A 21335-nucleotide genomic window follows, 5' to 3' on the forward strand; every position below is an offset into this window, starting at 1 on the left:
AGTGTGTTCGAGTGATAAACATAAGAATCCAAGTCTCCTACTGCGTTGCAAGGCGATGCGTTGAAAGAGGATTAATCGATCCGGCCCACCACGCATTTGGTAGGCAAGCGCATCCGCCGCCAAGAACCGAACAAACCTCACCCCATAAACCCGGGCACTCCTGCTAAGTCACCAAACATATCAAACTACTTGAGGTGGCTCTCGACTAGCAATCCGAAGGTCGCGGGTTCAAATAAATTTTACTAAAATTAATTTGCACTATTTTACAATTAGTTTTTGGTTATATCTGAATAGCTAGGTACTCTCCCACCTTCCTCCTCGTCATCTCCTTTGAGGTCTCCTTTGAGGATGCCATAGTCTCACTGGCTCCAGACGGGAGCGGTTAGGACTGTATGACTCTGGTGCGGTATTCACACAAGTTTTTATTTGTAAAAAATGAAAAAAGAAATATTGACAATATTATAATCAGATATCATATTTCCTACAAAAAGCTACAGCTTGCTTCGAGAAGTTGAATAAAGTATTTTTAGCACAAACATGGCAGAAGATGAACTAACACGTGCAGTTTATAGTAATACCAACTAAAAGCACTTCAATATATTTTATTTAAATTTTGTAATTCCTTCATGCCTCATATTAGTGTTTCATAAAAAAATACAAATCATATCACACCACATCTTAACCAAAAAGCCGATATGTTTTTATACACAAAAAAGGGTTATTTGGATATTCTCTGTATGAAAACTAATTTCATACAGAGAATTTCATATATTTAATTGTTTTGTCTTTGATAATCAACGGCTATGGAATTCTACGTCTTGCCACCGCGTTTCCCGATACTATTGATTACTAAACACGGCGAAATATTTCAAAATGACTTATTAACGATTCCAGAATGTACTTTATTCATAATTGTTTTCAAAATTTATCTGTTTCTTTAGACATTTTTTTTTATAAAGTGCCTATAAACTTCGTTTTATTACTTATCCACTGGAGCGATTTCTGCCATATTTTGCCAATATTGTGCAATATCTTAGTTTTACCTCTAGGTACACAATAGAGTGGGTACTTATGGAATCTAGAAATATGGGATTATTGATTAAATCTAGGTGGATTCGTTAGCTTTAAACCGCATTTAGTAGTTTATATGGTTTCTGTGTTAATGTTTTTGGGGGATGATTATACCGGTACAATTGACCCCGTATTACAACTAAACTCCAGTTTCTGTGAGTACAGCTCCCAAGTTTTATAAACTCAAGTGCATGTCCGTCCGTAACACTTAGTCAATGTACTTATTTGTTCGTTGTCCTCTCTTTTCTAATGTGAAGTTGCTATTTTAATTTAAAGGAATATATATATACACATTGTTTGGGAATTAAATGACAAAATTGATTTAATATAATAGTATTTGTAACCACCTTGTAGCTGTTTTTTTAGTTCAGCTGATTTCCGGTCATATTGTTTTATAATATTAAATATGGGATGATTTTAAAAGAATCATCTTTAGAGCTATTCGAAACATTCGCAAAAATCAAATCCATAAAAAAATCATAACTTAGCAGGGGTACACTGTTGCGTTTGCTCAGCTACTACGTGGCGGGCCGGATCGAAAGAGACTGGTTGAGGGATACCTTTTGGCCATAAAAATCTAAAATGGCGGCAAAAGGAAATTATTCCATATTCAAATTCGGCGGTATGATTTTTTTATGTGACACCTCTCGATAGAGCGCCCCTATCTTTACACGTTAAATACAGAGAAACTATGTCGCCAACCGGTTGGGCAGCGTTATGAGGCGGGTTAAGGTAGGGGCTGTAGGAATGAATTTATTAATGCTGGTCTTAAATAGGCGCGAATTATATGGAGGAGGAAAAACAGATGCTGATAGCTCGTTCCACATGCGAGCCGACTTACGGTAAAACGAGTCGGAGAAACGACCCGTTCATATATGTATAGATAACATCAACTTAACTGTGAACGTGTATTCCGCTCGGACCGTCGAGTATCAAGCACGTGCACAGTGCAACGGGGATCAATGCTGCTAGCTCCTTTTAACAGGCTCTAATAAAATATCTGTAGAATAGACACAGCATACGCACATTTCGTCATACATGATTTTACTGCACATATGCCTCAGGGATTTCATTTCTACAGTATTCTGTCTACTTTCAGCCTTCTTCTGCCAATTCCATGCCTCATTTCCATATATTAGGGTATGTACCAGCACTACATTGTGGACTGCTAGCTTCGCTTCTTTGGACAGTTTTTAGTTAGCTCCATCCGCGTCCAATCATCCATTAATTACCCATTATAATCAAGAACCCGGCCTCCCCTACTAAGTCACGAAGCGTAATCAGGGGAGATGGTAAAAGATACAGGTTCAAAATTTCCTACATAACATTATTCCTTTTGCCGCCATTTCGGATTTTTATGGTCGAAAGGTATCCCTCAACCAGTTTCTTTCGATCCGGCCCGCCACGCAGTAGATGGGCAAACGCATCCGCCGCCAGGACCTAGACAAACCTCACCCTATGAACCCGTGTACCCCTGCTAAGTTATGATTTTTTTATGGATTTTGTTTTTGCGAAATTTTCGTTTCAATCGAAATACGCATACATTTCTTATAAACAATTGATCGAAGTTGACCTAATACGATAGTGTGGGCACGAACTTCGCTTCGCTTCGGGCATCTTCGCTTCGCGTCGCCCGACTTCCGATTGTTGTCGGTAAATGCGCCCGAGTCAAAGGACTCGAAGCGTCCGTCTCTAGCCGCCGGCCGGGATATAACGACACCCTGATTAGAATACATTTAATTGTTTTGTCTTTGATATCATAAATATTTTTAATAAATTAAAAACGGCTATGGAATTCCACGTTTTGCCACCGCGATACTATTGATTACTTAACACGGCTAAATATTTCATAACGACTTATTAACGATTCCAGAATGTATTTTATTTATTACTGTTTTAAAAAATTTTCTGTTTCTTTAGACGATTTTTTTTTATAAAGTGCCTATAAACTACATTTTATTATTTATCCACTGGAGGATTTCTGCCATATTTTAGACCGGTCGGTGGCCGAGTTGACATCGCGTTTGGGTCCCACCCAGGCATAGTGTGTTCAATTCCTGGGCTGGCTAAGTCCCCCATCACAACACAAGCAACATTTTCAGCTGACTGTGGTGGTAGTAGGAGATTTTCAAATATTGCCAGGTTATTCTTAACCCGGGAATGTTTGTCTTTCTTTTCAAAAATTAGTTTATATTGTTTATGTTTTTATGTTTTCGGGGGATACCAGAACAATTGACCCAGTACTACAACTAAACGTCAGTTATTTTTTTAAAGTTTCTGTGAATACAGCTCCCAAGTCTTGCTCAAGTGCATGTCCGTCCGTAACACTTAGTCAATGTACTTATTTGTTCGTTCCTAATGTGAAGTTGCTATTTTAATTTTAATTCATATTTATGAAATGAGATGAGATGAGATCCCTGAGGCGTATGTGTGGTTAAGATTAAGAAAGGGACGCTTAGATGGTTTGGGCATGTAGAGCGAAAGAGCGAAGATAGGAGTGTGTAAAGAGGATATATGATGCAAATGTGAATGGTAGCAGAAGTCGGGGAAGCCCGAGGAAGACATGGCACGATCAAGTGAATCAGATACTCGAGTCGGGTCATGTCAAGAGTCAGAATAATAGAAGAGTATGTATGAGACGATGTATGAATGTGAATGAGGCAAGAAGTGTGTGCCAAGACCGAGTTGTTTGGCGGTCCGTCCTCTCTGTCTACCCCTGCGGGGAAACGGCGTGATCGTTAATTAGTTAGTTTGTTAAATATACACGTTGTTTGGGGGAAAGTTTTATCTCATTCATAAAAAAAAAACTTTTTTCCTTCTTTTTTATTGAGATTAAAGCAAACTATGATATAAACATAATTTTATTTTTTTATTTTATTACACTAAATAGTTACGGTTCGTGACTAGACTGATTTTTTTGATGCCAGATAGTGTATTACGTTAAACATAATTGAAATTTTGAAAAATTATTATTCAACTAATTAAAAAACTTCTTTTCCTCGTCGAAGTTATTAAAATTGGACAACTTTGGTTGAATTGGTTCAATTGGCCACATATAGAATTCATTTGGCCCACTGTAAAAAAAACTTCATATAAAATATAATCGAACAAATTGATTAAATATAATTGCATTTGTAACCACCTTGTAGCTGTTTTTTAGTTTATGATTTATTTATTTCAAAGAAAGATGCCGACTTCCGGTCATATTGTTGTATAATATTAAATATGAGATGTTTCTTTTAAGAGCATTTCATTTTATTTAGAGAACTTTAAAATATAAACATTTCCGGTAAGGGTTCCATGATAACTCAACACAGTGACAATTCAACACACCTTTAAAAAGTGATGTAAAGTCATTAGAAACGATGAATAAAAAATTTAAACCTAACCGAACCTAACCTACTTAACCCAGTTAATAATGTTTTTGTTTCATCACTTTCCATGACTTTACATAACTTTTTAAAGATGTGATGAATTATCATTTTGATGATTTATCTGGTCATCTCCGGTAAGATGTAACAATCGTTTATACAGAATATTAATATTTGAAGTTGAGTTGAGTTCTGCGATTATTAAGCTTACGAGTTTTTTTAAATTCTAAAATAATGTGATAATCGATAAAAGATGGGTGGATTCATTGCTTATAATATAGATCATTTTGTATGTCTCTATATTCAAATTCGGAGGTATGACTTTTTTATGTGACACCTCTCACAAGAGTGCCCTTGTCTTTATACGTTAAATACATAGAAACTATGTCTCCACCCAGTTGGGCAGCGTTATGGGGCGGATTAAGATAGGGTCTGTAGGAATGAATTTATTAATGCGGGTCTTAAAGAGGCCCGGATTATATGGAGGAGGAAAAACAGATGCCGATAGCTCGTTCCACATACGAGCCGACTTACGATAAAACGAGTCGGAGAAACGACCCGTTCATATATGTATCGATAACATCAATCCGCTCGTGTCCGTCGAGTTGTCGAGTATCAAGCAGTTGTCGAGTATCAAGCACGTGCACGGTGCACTGGGGATCAATGCTGCTAGCTCCTTTTAACAGGCTCTAATAAAATATCTGTAGAATAGACACAGCATACGCACATTTCGTCATACATGATTTTACCGTACATATGCCTCAGGGATCTCATTTCTACAGTATTCAGTCTACTTTCAGCCTTCTTCTGCCAGTTCCATGCCTCACTTCCATATATTAGGGTAGGTACCAGCACTCCATTGTGGACTGCTAGCTTCGCTTCTTTGGACAGTTTTTTCTTAGCTCCAACCTCGTCCAATCATCCATTAATTACCCATTATAACCAAGAACCCGGCCACCCCTACTAAGTCACGAAGCGTAATCAGGAGAGATGGTAATAGATGCAAGTTCAATATTTCCCATATAACATTATGCCTTTTGCCGCCATTTTGGATTTTGATGGTCGAAAGGTATCCCTCAACCAGTCTCTTTCGATCCGGCCCGCCACGCAGTAGGTATTTTTTTAATGGATTTGATTTTTGCGAAAGTTTCGTTTCAATCTAAATACGCATACATTTCTTATAAACAATTCAAGCAACAAACAGTCGAATGAACACGTCATTTTGATTTGAAACGGTACCATCTCACAGTCATTTCATGCGATATCCGACTCTAGAGACTAATACTTTGAGTTCAATATCACAAAAGATTACGGAATCAGATAAAACCTTGTGATGAACAGTCCACCGATTGCTCTTGATTGGTTCATTTAGTAAAACCATATATAGGGACACAGATCAACTTTGTCCAATAACTTCTTACCTGGATCAACATACTACGGGAATAGATCAATATATATGAGATCAACATAAGTATGCCAATTTAGGTAGATCAACATAAATTATGCATCCGATTTCCATACAAATTTAGAAAATTTTATGAACAGTATATCAAATGGTTTTTCTGGCAAACTGGCAACATTGATAATTATTGTACCACTGTTGTCAATTCATTCAGATGTATTCCACAATAGCCAAGTTATATGGTGTTAAAGGTGGATCAACATAGTCTAACAACTTCTTACTGGATCAACATACTACGGGAAGAGGTCAATATATATATATATACATATATATACATATACATATATATACATATACACACACACACATGTGTGTGTGTACATACACACACACATATATGTGTGTGCACATGTAACACACACACACATACATATACACACACACACACATATACATACATATATATACTTACATACATATATATATATATTTTTTTTTTTTGCATAACTTAGACTTTTTAGTACATATTAGGTATGTGAGATTGCGTTAGCATATGTTCGCTCTTGACTCTCCCCATGTCTAGAAGCCAATTGCTAACCCATTTCCGTAAAGTGCTTGCACTTTTCAGTTTCCATGTATCGGGTATGATGTTGAACAATTTAGGCCCTAAGTAGGAGTATTGTCTTTGGGCATGTGATGTGTTTATAGTAGGTGGAACCACTGGATTCCTCCCTGCATGGCGGGTGTTGTGGAGATGATCAATGGATAGATATTGGTGTCGGTGTTTTTGTGTGTGTAAAATAATTTTTCTTATGTATAGTTGCCGTACATCAAGAACTCGCATCTCTCCAAATAATAAATCACTGGGATACCTGAAGGGTTTCTTAAGGATGACCCTTAGAAGTGATTTTTGTGCTTTTGCGAGAGGGTCCATTATTGTTTTGGAACAGCCGCCCCGTTTTGTAATGGGCATTGATTGAGCGGGTGCATCTTTAATCAGCGCTGCATTGTGGAGAATTATTATCCACTCTTTGAAAGGTTGGTCTGTCGGCCGCCATAATGCCACAATGCCACAATGCCAAACAAACATCCAATGCTGAGGCCCTTTACAATGGTCGCGTCGCTTTCCTGGGTGGTATTTGATTTCAAAGAGAGTTGAGAAAGTGTTGAATGCCAAGTTACCACTTGATACGCCTGTGGTCCCATCGCGCGATCGATTAATTCCCCGTTGCATAATGAGGCTCTCTTTAGTAAATCTGTCTTAATCGATTTACATTTTTCATCGAGTGTTCTTAGATCCGTTTACCGGTTAAGTAATTGAAGCGCATTTTATATTATCGTCTCATTTGACTTGTACTATTGATGAAAATAAATGATCGGCGTGTGTAATAAATATAAAGTTAAGGTCATTGTGGTCGAGGTCACTCTGACTCTTCTTGTCTCGTAATAGAAAGCAGTATTATGTTGGAGATTCATTGCTCATAATGTGTGTTGTCTTGTCTTGTTACAGAAGCAATGGCAACCTGCGCAACACGCTGAACAAGGCACGCACGCTGTGCGACCGGTGGCGCTCCGGGGGCGGGGGCGGGGGTGGGGGCGGAGGCCTGGGGCCCGCCGCGCCGCCCGCGCCGGATTGCGCCTCGCTGCCAGGGGACCTGAGCCCCGGGGGCCGCCTGAGTCGCTGGTTCAGCGTGCGCCGGGGCTCCGGACACCAGTACGACGTGGCTGCGGAGCCCTGCCCGGCCAAGATGCCGCAGCTGCCCGAGGCAAGTCCCTACACTTTTGCCGTTGGTCGGTTGTCGGCTCTAACTGTTCACACTACCTATTATTATTCATTCTTTTTTATACCACTTTATTGTATATATTTTTAAAATATAAAACCAACCGGTTCCGGATCACCCTGAACCTTCATCAGCGTTATATGAAAACATATTGATACTTTTATTGTTGGCCGGCTGTCACAATGCCAGTTGTGAGGTGGCCGGCAATATTCGACCCGATGGTAAAATCGTGACAAAACGTCTGGTAAATGTAAATTTGTCAGTCTGATCAAATCTGCTCTCACTCAACTTAATTTGTAATCTAAATTTCGAAAATTCCCCCCTTCCTCCCCCACAGAGGAGGTTTCCACCACTTTGAGCCTAATACTACCAAAATGCAGCCTCTGATAGATTTTGTAGCAGACTCTGCATTTTGGTAGTATTTTACCTGTACTTTATTGGGTTATATTGATTTACAGGTAGACGAGGATACGGTGTGCGGGCCCGGGCTGAGCGGGCTGGCGGGGCTGACAGCCCTGGGGCGCTGGGAGCGGCGCCAGGCGCCCCCTGCGCTGCCTGCGCCCCCGCCCGGCCTCAGCCCGCAGGACCTGAAGCGCCGGCACATTGTGGCCGCCATTGTGCACAGCGAGAACTCCTACGTAGCCACGCTGCAACGCCTGGTCAATGTGAGTACATATACATACCTACCCACACTTAGGCCAACATTATCTGTTAGTACTGTGTTTATTACTATTTGCTCGCTTGTCACCAGGACTACAAGAAGCCCCTGGAAGAGAGCAGCCCGGCCATCCTGAGTGGGGCCAAGATTGGCACTCTGTTCCACCGCCTGCCCGACATCCTGCAGTGCCATACTCTGTTTCGCATCGCGCTGGCCGACTGCGTGCGCGCCTGGGACCGCGACGAGAAGCTAGGTCAGTCCCTCCCCTCCTCCAATTAACTTCATCCATTCTTCATCCTTCAACTCTCCGCGAGGCGTTGTAGAGTACTTTCGCCATTACAAGATCCTCGAGTATAGGATGGTTCGTATTAACCTTGCTCAAAAGTACATTAATATATTTAAGGGTACCAATTTCGAACAATGAGTTAAGTCATAGCCGTCCATATGCAGGATGGCATAATAGCCGCCTTAGGGCGTTTGGATGTTTAGACATCCATCTTTATGTACGTTTCGTGATGCTACAAAACCTTTTATTTACGCCGAAGATATGGTGGCAACCTAAGCAGTAAGCACTGCTCAGAAATATAGAAATGCTATAAGTTGTTTGTACCGAAAATAACTACCACTAGGGTCGACATCCACATTACAGAACGGACTCTCTGGTCCAGCATAGCATGAAAAGAGGTATGGTGCTGCTAAATGAAATCTCCAGGTCTCTTGACATTTTCATCATTGGCCTTGAAGGTTTCAAGAGTCATTTCAGGCTCTCATTTCAGACTCTAAAATATATTATTGTTAAATATTTAAAGTCATCAAATTTATGCCATGTGTATTGTAATAGGATCATATAAATCTGTAATATACGTTACAATTTTATTAATCTTCAGGCGAGGTTTATGCAGAAACATTTTGAATCACATTGTAAATTTCTGGTCGAATTACAAATTTGTCAACATTAGTTTTCATACATAAACATTTCCACTTCTTTATGGAGGAATTCAAAATTTTTGTGCTTTCCCCGCTTCTAATGTTTTTATTGATATCGCCGATAGGCCGGTCTCCTCCGATACCTTCTTATAAATATATTTTTTAATCGGGATATGTTCCACCACATTAGTAATAACTTATTTGGCTTGTCGTTGCAAACGAATACCATGTCCATGTTTTGCAATGAAAACAATTAGCCAAAAACTACAAGTTTATGAACTTCCTGTAGTGTAGATTGAAATGTTGCCGTTTGGTTTGGACATGTGCACTGCCTAAACGCATCGTCCAGCCAATGATGTGCCTCCAACGAATACTCGAACACTTATGCATGCGTTGAAGACACGGCCCCCGTAAAAGTATTAGTAAAGGATCTTAGAATGGTGAAATTACTCTACGCTGCCTCGTACGCCTCCCTCGCGCCCTGTGATACTTTATCGATACGCCAAACGTCACAGTTAACATTGTTATGAAACTTGTACTTCTAACTACTCCATCGCCTCATTACTAGGACTAGGACTAGGAGTACCCAGGCTAAATTATATTGTATATAATTTGATGAGATGGATAGTAACTAATAATGGTATTCCCCGACCAAATTGCATTTTGATTCAATTATCTTCGCAACTTGCAATCGTTGAGGCAAATAATAATGCAGCATGTTATAATTTAATTACAGTTTCAGTAATATTATTATTCATACCTACCGCCATGGACGGTAACCGTCTCTTTAGAAACTGAATTGACTAAAAAATTACCTTTATATTCCTTTAATATTGAATAATTTTATGAACATGTTTTTATAAAAAAACAAATATCTTTTAATTAAATTTTATACCATGTTTTTAAAACTTTATTTTAAATAAATAATTATACATTTTTTATCAATGTTTCCTGCTTACTAAACTTTAATATAAATTGTGGCGAGATAACTTTTTTTGAAAAAAGGATTTAAAAATGTTCAGCCTGGCCAATTCATCTTTAGATATGTTATTTTAGAATTTTTTTTTTAAACTTTTTTTTATGGATTTTCCTATTGTTCCATGTTTAATCGCTTTTATTACTGAGTATTAACAGAATTACATAACTAGTTTGTTTTAAGAGTTTTTATAATAATTTGCTCATTCGCTTTTCTGCAAATTATTAAAATGAAGTATCTAACAAATTCGTCAATATCAAAAATTCTACTAATTTTTCCAAAGTTTGTTTGGCAAAGAAATACAAAAAAACTGACACTAATGGAGTATCTGCTTTTACTAATATTTAATAATATTTTGTAGGTGATGTCTTCGTGGCTTCGTTTTCCAAAGCCATTGTGTTAGACATTTACTCGGGCTTCATCAACAACTTCTCAGTGGCCATGGACCTGGCCAAGATGGAGGCCAAGCGCAAGTCGGCGCTGGCGGACTTCCTCAAGGTGAAGCAGATCAGCGCCCATGACCGCCTCTCTTTCTTCGGGCTCATGGTCAAGCCCGTGCAGAGGTTTCCCCAGTTCATTCTGTTCCTTCAGGACCTCCTGAAGCACACTCCGCAGGGCCACCACGACCGCATGTCTCTGCAGCTAGCCCTGACACAGCTGGAGAGCCTGGCGGAGATGCTGAACGAGAGGAAGCGCGAGGCGGAGCAGACGCAGGCCTTCCGCGAGATGCTGCGCCATGTCAGTGCTAAGTTCTCCTCGGCACGTCCTCTCACTGACGGCAACCGCCATCTGCTGCGCGAAGACAACGTTACCCAGCTTGTGAGCCATACATATTATACAGATATCTATCTTAGTAATTGCAGCACTGATTCCCACTGATTCAGTGTTTATAATATAATATTTATATTGAATTTCAGGAATTCAATCAAGCCGGTATGATAACAAAGAGCAAGTCTCGGCGGCTGCTACTACTGAACGATCTGGTAGTGTGTGTGTCAGTGGCGCCTCGCCAGTCCGAGGAGTTTGGAGCCAGCGAGCGCCTCAGCCTCAAGTGGATGCACCCCGTGGCCGACCTGGAGATAGTGGACAGCAGTGCTTCACCCACCCTCAGTAGGATACTCACGGCTGGTGAGTTCAATTCAACTGACCACCTATATGATATACAATACTCGAGTCGGGTTGAGATACTTACTCACACATCTAATTGTTTGTTTGCAGGGCTTCACCGCGGCGGCAGCCTCAAGTCCACTGGGTCGGGAGAAGGTGTGGGTGGGGGTGGGGGGGGCGGTGTGGTGGGAGCAGACTCGCTGTGCGGGGAAATGTCGGTGCTGATGCACGACTACGAGGTGGTGTCGCGCATCGCCGACCTGGCGGGCAGCCTGCGGGGACAGTACAGCGAACTTGGCCAGGACGTCACCCGCAGGATACTGCAGCAGATCCAGAAGAGTATCCAAGTGAGCCCAATGCCTGTTTTATTCTATCTAATAGTTGTTGATGCGTCTTCATTATGTATGTATGTATTTATACTTGCTTTTGTTATTATTTATTATAAAAGTTGGGCATTATCCTCCTAACCCCAGGGACCAAGGGAAAAAAGTGTTTCAAATTTAACATTTTATTGTAAATTTGTATTTTAAAAATATCACACATGATTTTAATAAAAATTAAAAGTTATTGTATGCATAGTTTTTTGAAAATCGTATTTCTCTTCTAGGAGAGAGACACTGTGTCTCTAGCATATAAAAAACAAAAATACATTTATACTGGATATAAATGTATTAAAATAATATGATAATGACTTTTTGCAAAACGTTTCATTAAAGTTTTGAGACATATTACATTTTTTATTTTTTTACTATAGAGACTATTTAAACATTGTACATACAAAATATGATAGTGAATATATGTATATCTAGTAAATTGTAACTGTTAGTCCTCCTCACTAGGGTGACCCGTGCTGAGGCGGACTAAAGTTATTCATTTCTGTTATACATATGTATTAGTTTGTTACATGTTTTATTACGGATCCGTAAAGGCAAACCAAATATGAAATCCAATGAAACAAAGCTTGTACATAATTATTTATTCTAATGAATACCTACCTACCTATGCGAAAGTTTGATAAATTTGATTGGTACAAACAGTATAACATTAAGTTCATGATATAGTTGGTAATGATCTCTTTTATCCCGCAAACATAAGAAAACTTTACATGTTGAGCACAGCACACGGGCTGCGTTAGAGCTACACCAGGGAAGCGACAACGATTTTTGGTTTGTGAATGCGAGATAATCGGCATGTGAAATACCTTTTTTCTTCCTGGCGAAAGAAAAAGAAAATCTGGGTGTGGGAAGTAACTTTGGTGCAGGTACAGGCTCACATTCGGAATCAGAGTTTGGATCAGGTACTTGGGAACGATTGTGTATTAGAAGTTCTTCGATTTGAACTTTGAAATCTAAGTTATCCAAAATATCCTTCTTGGCAGTTTTCAATGCTATCTGATCTTGTCTGTATTCTATCCGAGATGCAGCCATCGAAATGTCACCTGATCTCTTCCGTATTCTATCCAAGATGCAGCCATCAAAATGTCACCTGATCTCTTCCGTATTCTATCCAAGATGCAGCTATCGAAATGTCACCTGATCTCTTCTGTATTCTATCCAAGATGCAGCCATCGAAATGTCACTTGATCTCTTCTGTATTCTATCCAAGATGCAGCCATCGAAATGTCACCTGATCTCTTCTGTATTCTATCCAAGATGCAGCCATCGAAATGTCACCTGATCTCTTCTGTATTCTATCCAAGATGCAGCCATCGAAATGTCACCTGATCTCTTCCGTATTCTATCCAAGATGCAGCTATCGAAATGTCACCTGATCTCTTCTGTATTCTATCCAAGATGCAGCCATCGAAATGTCACTTGATCTCTTCTGTATTCTATCCAAGATGCAGCCATCGAAATGTCACCTGATCTCTTCTGTATTCTATCCAAGATGCAGCCATTGAAATGTCACCTGATCTCTTCTGTATTCTATCCGAGATGCAGCCATCGAAATGTCACCTGATCTCTTCTGTATTCTATCCGAGATGCAGCCATCGAAATGTCACCTGATCTCGTCTGCATTCTGTCAATTTTTTGATCCGTGCACTTATTATTCTGTAGGTGCTTATTATCCAATCTTACATATCAACACTGCCCACGGGGTGCTGGTCTATCAACCATTATATATCGACCACCGCTACTAGAAATCAATATAACTAGGCGATTGTCAAACCATTTTGTAATAGCTTATTGGCCATCATTTCTCACAGGCTGGTCAATGGACCTTGTCTTTGGGGATTCTGTTTACCTTGACATTGTGCTTTAGTGTGAAGTATATCCAAAAGCCTGATTCTCATCAGCACTGAGACTGATGTCGGTCACATTCAGATTTCCATTCACCTCCATATTGACAAAATTAAAAAATGCATCAGAATTTGGAAATAGAAAACCTATCAAATAAAGTTGCATACATTTGTTAATTTGTAAAAGTTATTAAATATTTATGAAAGAAAATCATGAACAAACTGAATATTAACATGGTTAAAGTGGGGAAATTTTTGACACTAAAACCCGATGTCTCCTGGAGGGAAACATACAACTTTTTTTCAAGATTTTTCGAATACATGAATGACAAAATATCAAAAATATATCATTTGGTGATATTTACGTAAAGAAAACCACTTAGGAGTGCTTTCCTTAAGTTTGAATTTGCCGCCTTACCGACAAGTTAGTTGGTGGCCCACTAGATGTCACTGCTGACAGCTTTGGCATTAGCGAATTAAAGCGAGATATAAAAGTAAAAGGGTCATCATTATTTCATTAAATACACCGAATACACCTGAATATAATATCTCACATTATTAAGAAACCTGAAATAAGGGCTTTAAATGTTGTTTCTTTTGTTTTTACAGGTGAATGAATCTTTTGTCAACAGATAATGTGATCTTTAAGAGTTGTAAATACGTATTGTTAATAAATCTTTTGTTTTTACAGAGAAACGCAATTACGCCTTTGTTTTAAAATTATAGTTTTAGAATATAAAAAAACTATTATATTTATATAAAATTTATAGTTTATTTTAATAAACATATTAGAATACTAAAAAGTACACATATTAACAGTTAAGCTAAAAATATAACAAACTTACCAATTTCTGAACCAGCGAAAAGTCCTTTCCAATTTAAACCTTCCATTTTGAAACTACCATAAACCATTATGTCAGCATTTATTTGAAAAACAAATAATTTCAAACATATAATTGACATCTATGATCCACAGTTCGAACTCAAATCTAGTTTGCTCTTAATTATAATCTTGGAATCACTCCATTTTTTATGTCGCCCACAGGAGACGGCGTTATATAACTGCCATTAAGGCAGCATTGTTAAACATTTTGTTGAAATAATGTTATTGTTTTCATGTTTATATTGGTTGGAAATGTAGTAGTTATCTTTTTAATGGATTACTCTCAAGAATAGCATATATGTAGAGAACGATTAGAGAGAGTTGATTAATGGTTAGAGCCAATTCAAAGAATGATTATTGACTGGTGTTGTTCTGTTGCAGAGGAAAGACGAGGAGATGGCGTGGGTGGACTCGTGCTGCCTGCAGATCGTGGCGCGCAAGGCGGGCAAGGAGGACACGTACACATTCCAGACGGAGAACCCCAGCGTAAAGAAGGACTGGGTGACGGAGCTGCGCCTGGCCCAGCTGGCTCTCGACCCCAATAATTCCCCAGCCTGGGAGGTGCTGGAGACGGAGCAGAGGCCATCCACCAAGATGCCGCTGTTTGTCAAGGCTCAACCTGTTTACAAATCACAGCATCAAACTGAAGTATGTTTTCCTACTTTTACAACTCGCTAATGATGAATTAAGTGATGTAATAATGATCGTGTGACTAATGTATGTGTGTTGTATGGTTTGCAGGTGCGCTGTGGCTGCTACTACAGTGTGAGCCCTCCGGCGTGCGTGGGAGGGGGGGCGGGGGCAGTTGGGGCAGCGGTTCGTGCACGCAGGCGAAAGGGCCCGCGAGGATACCTCTGGGTATGCACCACCGACGGAGCCAGCAGTCACATCGCCGTGCTGGCCCAGCACAACCAGCACGCTGCCCAGCTCAGGGATGTGGGGGCCTTCGATCTGGTGGAGACTCAGGTAATTACATTCTGACATTCTGACTAAAACAGTCTCCGGATTGTAACTGATGTTTATTATTGATATGTATTAAATACCATCATAAGGAGCATTTCTTAAATTTGTTGCAGGTGACTGCCATGGAATTTGTGAAAGGTGTTTCTGAGGAAAATTTATCAACTTGCGATTCCGTATGGCTCGGAACCGACACGAGAAAGATTTTTCTTTATGCAGCTGCTGAACCAGAGAAACAGGATCAAATCTCACAAACTACCGTACCGGGAGTAATCACGCAGATCAAATACCACTGCGACTGTGTCTTTGTCGCCCTGGGAAATGGCAACATCCTCATCTTCCACCGAGATATGAGCGGAGCGTGGTCTCTCAAGGAGCCCGTCATCATCAACCTTGGCACGGAGCCTGTGTCTTGTCTTCTCCCCATCAACATGAGTGTGTACGCGGCTTGCGGGAAGAAGGTGTGGGTTGTTAGCGGCCTCACGGGAGACATCCAGAAGAGTTTCAGCGTGCAACACGAACATGTAGGCAATGTTAACCTGATGGCACACTCCGGTGTTGGACTGTGGATCTCCCTGAAGAACTCTAGCACCATCTGCTTGTACCATACGGAGACATTCAAACACTTGCAAGATATCAACCTGGCCTCCAATGTTTTGCGCGTGATGGGCAACGGTAACTCCAGTGGGCGAGACTGTTCCACCAGCGGAGGACGCAGCGCCGTGACTGTGTCAGCACTTCTGGCTTGCCGTGGCCTTCTGTGGGTGGGCACCAGCGCTGGTATCAGTCTAACTATTCCGCTGCCCCGGTTGGAGGGAGTGCCCATCATCAGCGGCCGCGTTAACATTTCTTACCATTCTCACTTTGGCCCCATCACTTTCCTCCTGGCTCTACAACCCAAGACCTACAATGTCAATCCGTATTATAATATTCAACCGAACAAAGATGTTCCCGCTCTCGTGTCCAAAGACTCTGAACCTAAAGAACCCACAAGTACAGCGGAAAAGACTACTACTATCGAAGAAAAGGTTGCAGATTCGACCGATAAAAAAGAAACGGAGAAACAAAAACTGGAGAAGCAACATTCTGACAATACCATGCAAACAATTTCTGCAAAACTGAAACATCAGCTGACGAGCAGCCCTGTTGTTCTCAGGCGGCGTCGTTCCAAAGATAATGAAATGTCTCGTTTGTCTAAAACTCTCCCGAGGGGCCTGGGCGTGGGGGCCGGAGGTGCCCTGTTCTGTTCCACCACCTCCTCCCAAGGTTCGGGAGACACCTGCGATGTGTACGGCCTCTACGAGGAGCTGATGTACGTCAAGGACTGCGAGGGAGAGGCTGGTACACTGGGCGAACCAAACTACGAGACGTTGCGTCGCAGCGACCCTGAACTCGCCGCTATTCCCGCCAAGGTCAGCACGCTCGATCGCAAGTTGAGGATGAAAGTGTCCAGACCTCGCTCTCTGGATCTGTCCAACTGGTCTGTGGACTCGCGCTCTTCGAGCCTGTACACTTCTTCGGGAAGCGAGGAGAGCATGGCTCTGAGAGGAGGAATTGGCCGTAGTGTTTCCCGCAACAACAGCAACGCTAGTCGAACCATCCAGCTCAGTAATGGGAATGCGGATGTGGTGAATATTAGTGTGAATGTTGCTAATATAACGTCCTCCCTTCACAATGGAAACGCATTGAACGTCACCCCCAGCAGCAGGTCGGTGTCGAGGAGTAACTCGGTGGCCCAGGAGGTGGCTGACAAAGGCAACGCCAACAAGAACAAGAAGAGCATTAACGGCAAAGGGAACAACGCCAACAACAACGACAGCACTAAGAAGACGGTGATCACGTTGATGGGAGGAAGGGGCTATGTCAACTGGAGGCAGTCTAGCTGCTCTCTGGACAAGCAGAGGGGCTCCGTGCCGCAGCCTTCCAAGGATCCCAACAAGATGGATGCCCATGTCGTTGTCTGGGAAACCAAGTTATAAGGACTAAATTTTTTATGTGAATAATTCATATTTTTTGTAAATTTTGTATATTCATAGAATATTACTCGGTTAAATATTTAGTAGTGGCCTAGAAATGCAGCAGTTTTCTTTGAAATACCTGTATTTGCGTTGACTTGCTTAAGTAAGAGTGTAGAATCTTTGTATAAACCGCAACCCGTTTGCTTGAACTGAGAATTTAGGATGTTAACATGTAGATTGATTGCCTTGCTAATTGATTGGTCCTAATTATGAATTATACTATCTTTACAGATAACCCAATGTTTTGCACGTTGTAACAACTGCGTCATAGCTCTTAGTGTTTTATTTAATTTATTGTTGAAGAGATTGTGCATAACCTGCACATGTATTTTTATACATACATATTTAAATTTACTGTTGTAAATAACAAACATTTGTAAATAATAATATCAACAATGCAATGTTTTCAAATACTAAACATTCAAATGTATAAGTTTAACTTTTACTTATGTGAAGGAAGATACACATTTATTTATTATGTATTTCGTAATAAATATGCATGATAATGGTACTTAGCTAATATGAAAACATAAAAAAACTTGTTTTATTTAAATATTAGTTTTTTCGGTACCCTTAGACGACTTTTAGGTACCCTTAGACGACTTTTAGGTACCCCTTAGGCGACAATATTCTTGAAGAGTATTTATTACATACTTTCAAAAATCCTGTCTTCTTTCTTTGTTTCTTGGCATTTCCAACAAAGAAGTTAACAATGCTTTTTACATATTTCCCATATGTTCATATTAGTTTTTGGTTTTCCAAAGATATCCCTCCAATGTTTGTCTGCAGTGATTTACTACATTTATTTAGGAAGGGTTGTTTCACAGAATTTGAAAAATTTCAAGGATGATTTTCAAGTTCTGTGAAGGTTCTATTCAAGTTCTGTATTTAAGTTTTGTGAAACAACTGGCCAATAATGGTATTATAACAGAACATGAATAGAACCTTCAAAGAACTTGAAAATCGACTTTGAAATTTGATGAATTGTTCAAATTCTGTGAAACAACCCGTCCAAGATGTAGCAAATCCAGAAATTTAGTGTCTAAAATATGTAAAGTAGATGAACTGAACATATTTGCAATGTTTGTATTTAATGGTGCTTATGTAATGAATAAAATAGAGCTAGGTTCAGGTATTCAGTGAAAATGTAATGCCATTCTATTAAAGGCACCTTTAGACAATGGATATCTGTCTGTAATATTATGTATATTAGAAGTGTAAATTGTGTACCTATTTGCAAGATTTATCATATAAGTCATTGACAAAATATTTTATTAAATTAATTGAATTAATTTATAGTTGTGTTCCATAGACACTCACACTTAGTTTCCTCTGTAATATCTATCAACCATTTCTACTTGTCAACAAGTTATGTAATTCCACTTTGAAACTGTACCCCTTTCCTCACAACTTATTGTGACAGTACAATTCTTTTATGTTTGACACATGAGGGGGTATAAAAACAAAACTGCCACTATACACACTTTGTTCATTTTGACCTAATGATTGATTGATTGGTAACATTGATGTATTTAATTAGACGAGACATGAAGCGAAAAAATAGGTTCCGTTTTTTGACCACCAATTCTCTCAACGCTCTAACTGAAACTACCAATTCCGGTCTATATGCACTGCTTATCGCATTCTAATGGTATAACAAGTTGCAGTAGCGCCTCTAATTGTAGCTCTATGATTGGTAATCTATATCTCTCCCTACACTATACAATCTTCAAACCAATGCAAAAACGCCTCTAAGCCATTCAAAAACGACTTTTAAAATGGTGGTCAAATGCAAAATTGCCTCTTCCAATTTGGTGAGGTAATACACCAATCAGGCCAGAAAACAAAAAAGTACTTCGCAAATCCAATATGGCCACCAATTTAAAAATACATGCACGCAATAAAAAAATAAAACCACAAAATTTTTTTAAGGGTAATATGCAAATGGTATTTATATTTTTTAATGCAAGTCATATAATTGGTGGATAGTGGCAGTTTTGCTTCTTCACCCTTTCCTTATATATAATAAATTTTAATGCTAATTTATTATTTAAAATTCGCATTTAGTTTGAACACAATACACCCACAAAGCATTGTACTGTATATGAATATACATTCTTATTAAGTACGGAATGAATATTAGTGAACATCTTTGTTTACCTAAATCCCTAGCCACAAATACCATGTACGTATTTCTAACATTTTAATCTCTGATTCATGAAATTAATATGCTTGCCAAGTTTCTGACTGAAAAGAATCGTCTCCACCTTTAGAAGCAATCTGTGTGTGAACAAGCAAGTTGTGCCAGTTAAGTGATTATTGCGTAGGGACTAATAATATCTACTCGTATTCATAGATTAGCTTTATGTAATGTAGATTCTTACTGCTAAGTGTAAATTTACCTGAAATCTCTTGTCATTATCACTTCTACCTTGTATGGATGTTGTTGGAAGCTGTTCTTTGGCCATAGTAACTTTATTCATAGAAACCAGTGTATTGTAGTCAAAGCATTTAACTGTAAGTATAATATTTTATTTCGTACATTTTAAGTTGTATTCTTAAGTTATATTAAATAAACATTGTTTATAAATCGATTACTTTGTTTTATTTTTGAAAGTGCCTTCTTATTACTCAAGTTTTCCATGTTGTAATTTGCTTGAGACTGATTGTAATATTATGTGTACATTCCTTATTACAATGGAAGCTTTTTGATTCCATCAAGATTCAAGCAAGACTTGTCTGATAGGTTCATATATATATTTCCAATACTATTTATTTTCTATTTAAGTTGGCTGTTATCTTTTGCTTCTTCCATTTAATGGATTTAGTGCTATATTCTAGAGTTTCATTGTACCTACAAATGTTGATGACTTCCAATCCATTTGATTCTACCATTGTTTCTTCTTCTACATAATCCTTGTTGTAACTTATCTCTCCATGTTGGCCTTTTAACTCCAAAGAAGTGTATTCGTATGCGGAAGATGGTATTGGTTCATTTTCATTTACGTTTGCATCAAATTCAGCCAGACAGTCATTTTCTTTGAATCCTAAATGTCGAATGAGGGTTTCAGCTTTATAACTCTTAACTCTTGAGACACGGGACAAATCCGTGTTGATTCTTATCTCTTGGGATGAATCAACTGATTTGGTATTTGCTTTTCTCTTATTTGTTTTTAATGAATTGCGTATTCCTGCTACAATTTCCGCCTTTGGGCGACAATCTTTGTCAAAAATATGATCACACCCAGATAAATCAATATCTTCTAGGTTTATGTTGGGAGTAAATTTAAATGCTGGTGTTTTTTCCCTATACACTGTGTTCGAAACGATTATATTCATGGGCAAATGTTTCAGGAGTACATTATTATAATACGCACTAAGACCGCTTTGTTGATTTGTTTGTTTGTGTACCAAGCTAAGGGCATCAGAAGAAAAATGTTCTTTAATATTAGTTAAAACACTTCCATTCTTATCACGTTTTGCTACCACAGTGGTCATCATGGTTCAGGATGGATCTTTTAACACTAACGACACACTCTTTCATGCAAATTATATTCCTCCTGATACCTGATAAATATTTTAAATTTCAATAAACTGTAAATTATTGTTATAATATTATTTTTGCTCAATTTGGGGAAAAGTTTATGCAAGTTTAATAGCAGTTAAAGTTGAGTTAAGTTAAAGAAAAAAATGTTCTTTTGTTTTGTCTATAATTTAATATCATTCAAAGAAGTGTTGAAAGTACCTACTTGGTACCTACCATACTTAGTTAAATAATACATTTTTGATAGGGCAGAACCTAACCATGGAGTAAATAACTATAACCACAGTGACCGTTCAGCATTTAAAAAATATATTATATGTCTTGGCAACACAGCGAGTAATAATATTTTTTTTTACTTAAGTTGGTACATTTTTTTTGCATGGGTAGATTATTTTAAA

General features: G+C 39.0%; 1 protein-coding gene across 5 annotated transcripts in view; it reads left to right on the plus strand.

Annotated features, from left to right (window-relative positions):
• The window catches only part of LOC149420727 (rho guanine nucleotide exchange factor 10-like protein), a 430013-nt gene extending 410026 nt beyond the window's left edge, over positions 1 to 19987 (plus strand). For all 5 annotated transcript variants that reach the window (XM_089636920.1, XM_089636921.1, XM_089636922.1 and 2 more), the window contains 9 exons: positions 7355 to 7614; positions 8088 to 8290; positions 8377 to 8536; positions 10548 to 11005; positions 11104 to 11314; positions 11405 to 11640; positions 14797 to 15063; positions 15157 to 15381; positions 15492 to 19987. In XM_089636920.1, coding sequence (XP_089493046.1) covers positions 7355 to 7614; positions 8088 to 8290; positions 8377 to 8536; positions 10548 to 11005; positions 11104 to 11314; positions 11405 to 11640; positions 14797 to 15063; positions 15157 to 15381; positions 15492 to 17354 — 3883 coding nt within the window. In that variant the 3' untranslated portion in view covers positions 17355 to 19987. The remainder of the gene's footprint in view (positions 1 to 7354; positions 7615 to 8087; positions 8291 to 8376; positions 8537 to 10547; positions 11006 to 11103; positions 11315 to 11404; positions 11641 to 14796; positions 15064 to 15156; positions 15382 to 15491) is intronic.
• Positions 19988 to 21335: the final 1348 nt, after the last annotated feature.

Source organism: Hesperophylax consimilis, chromosome 10 (assembly GCF_061612785.1).
Source record: "Hesperophylax consimilis isolate HC1 chromosome 10, BYU_Hcon_1.0, whole genome shotgun sequence".
In the NCBI taxonomy this organism is placed as follows: domain Eukaryota; kingdom Metazoa; phylum Arthropoda; class Insecta; order Trichoptera; family Limnephilidae; genus Hesperophylax; species Hesperophylax consimilis.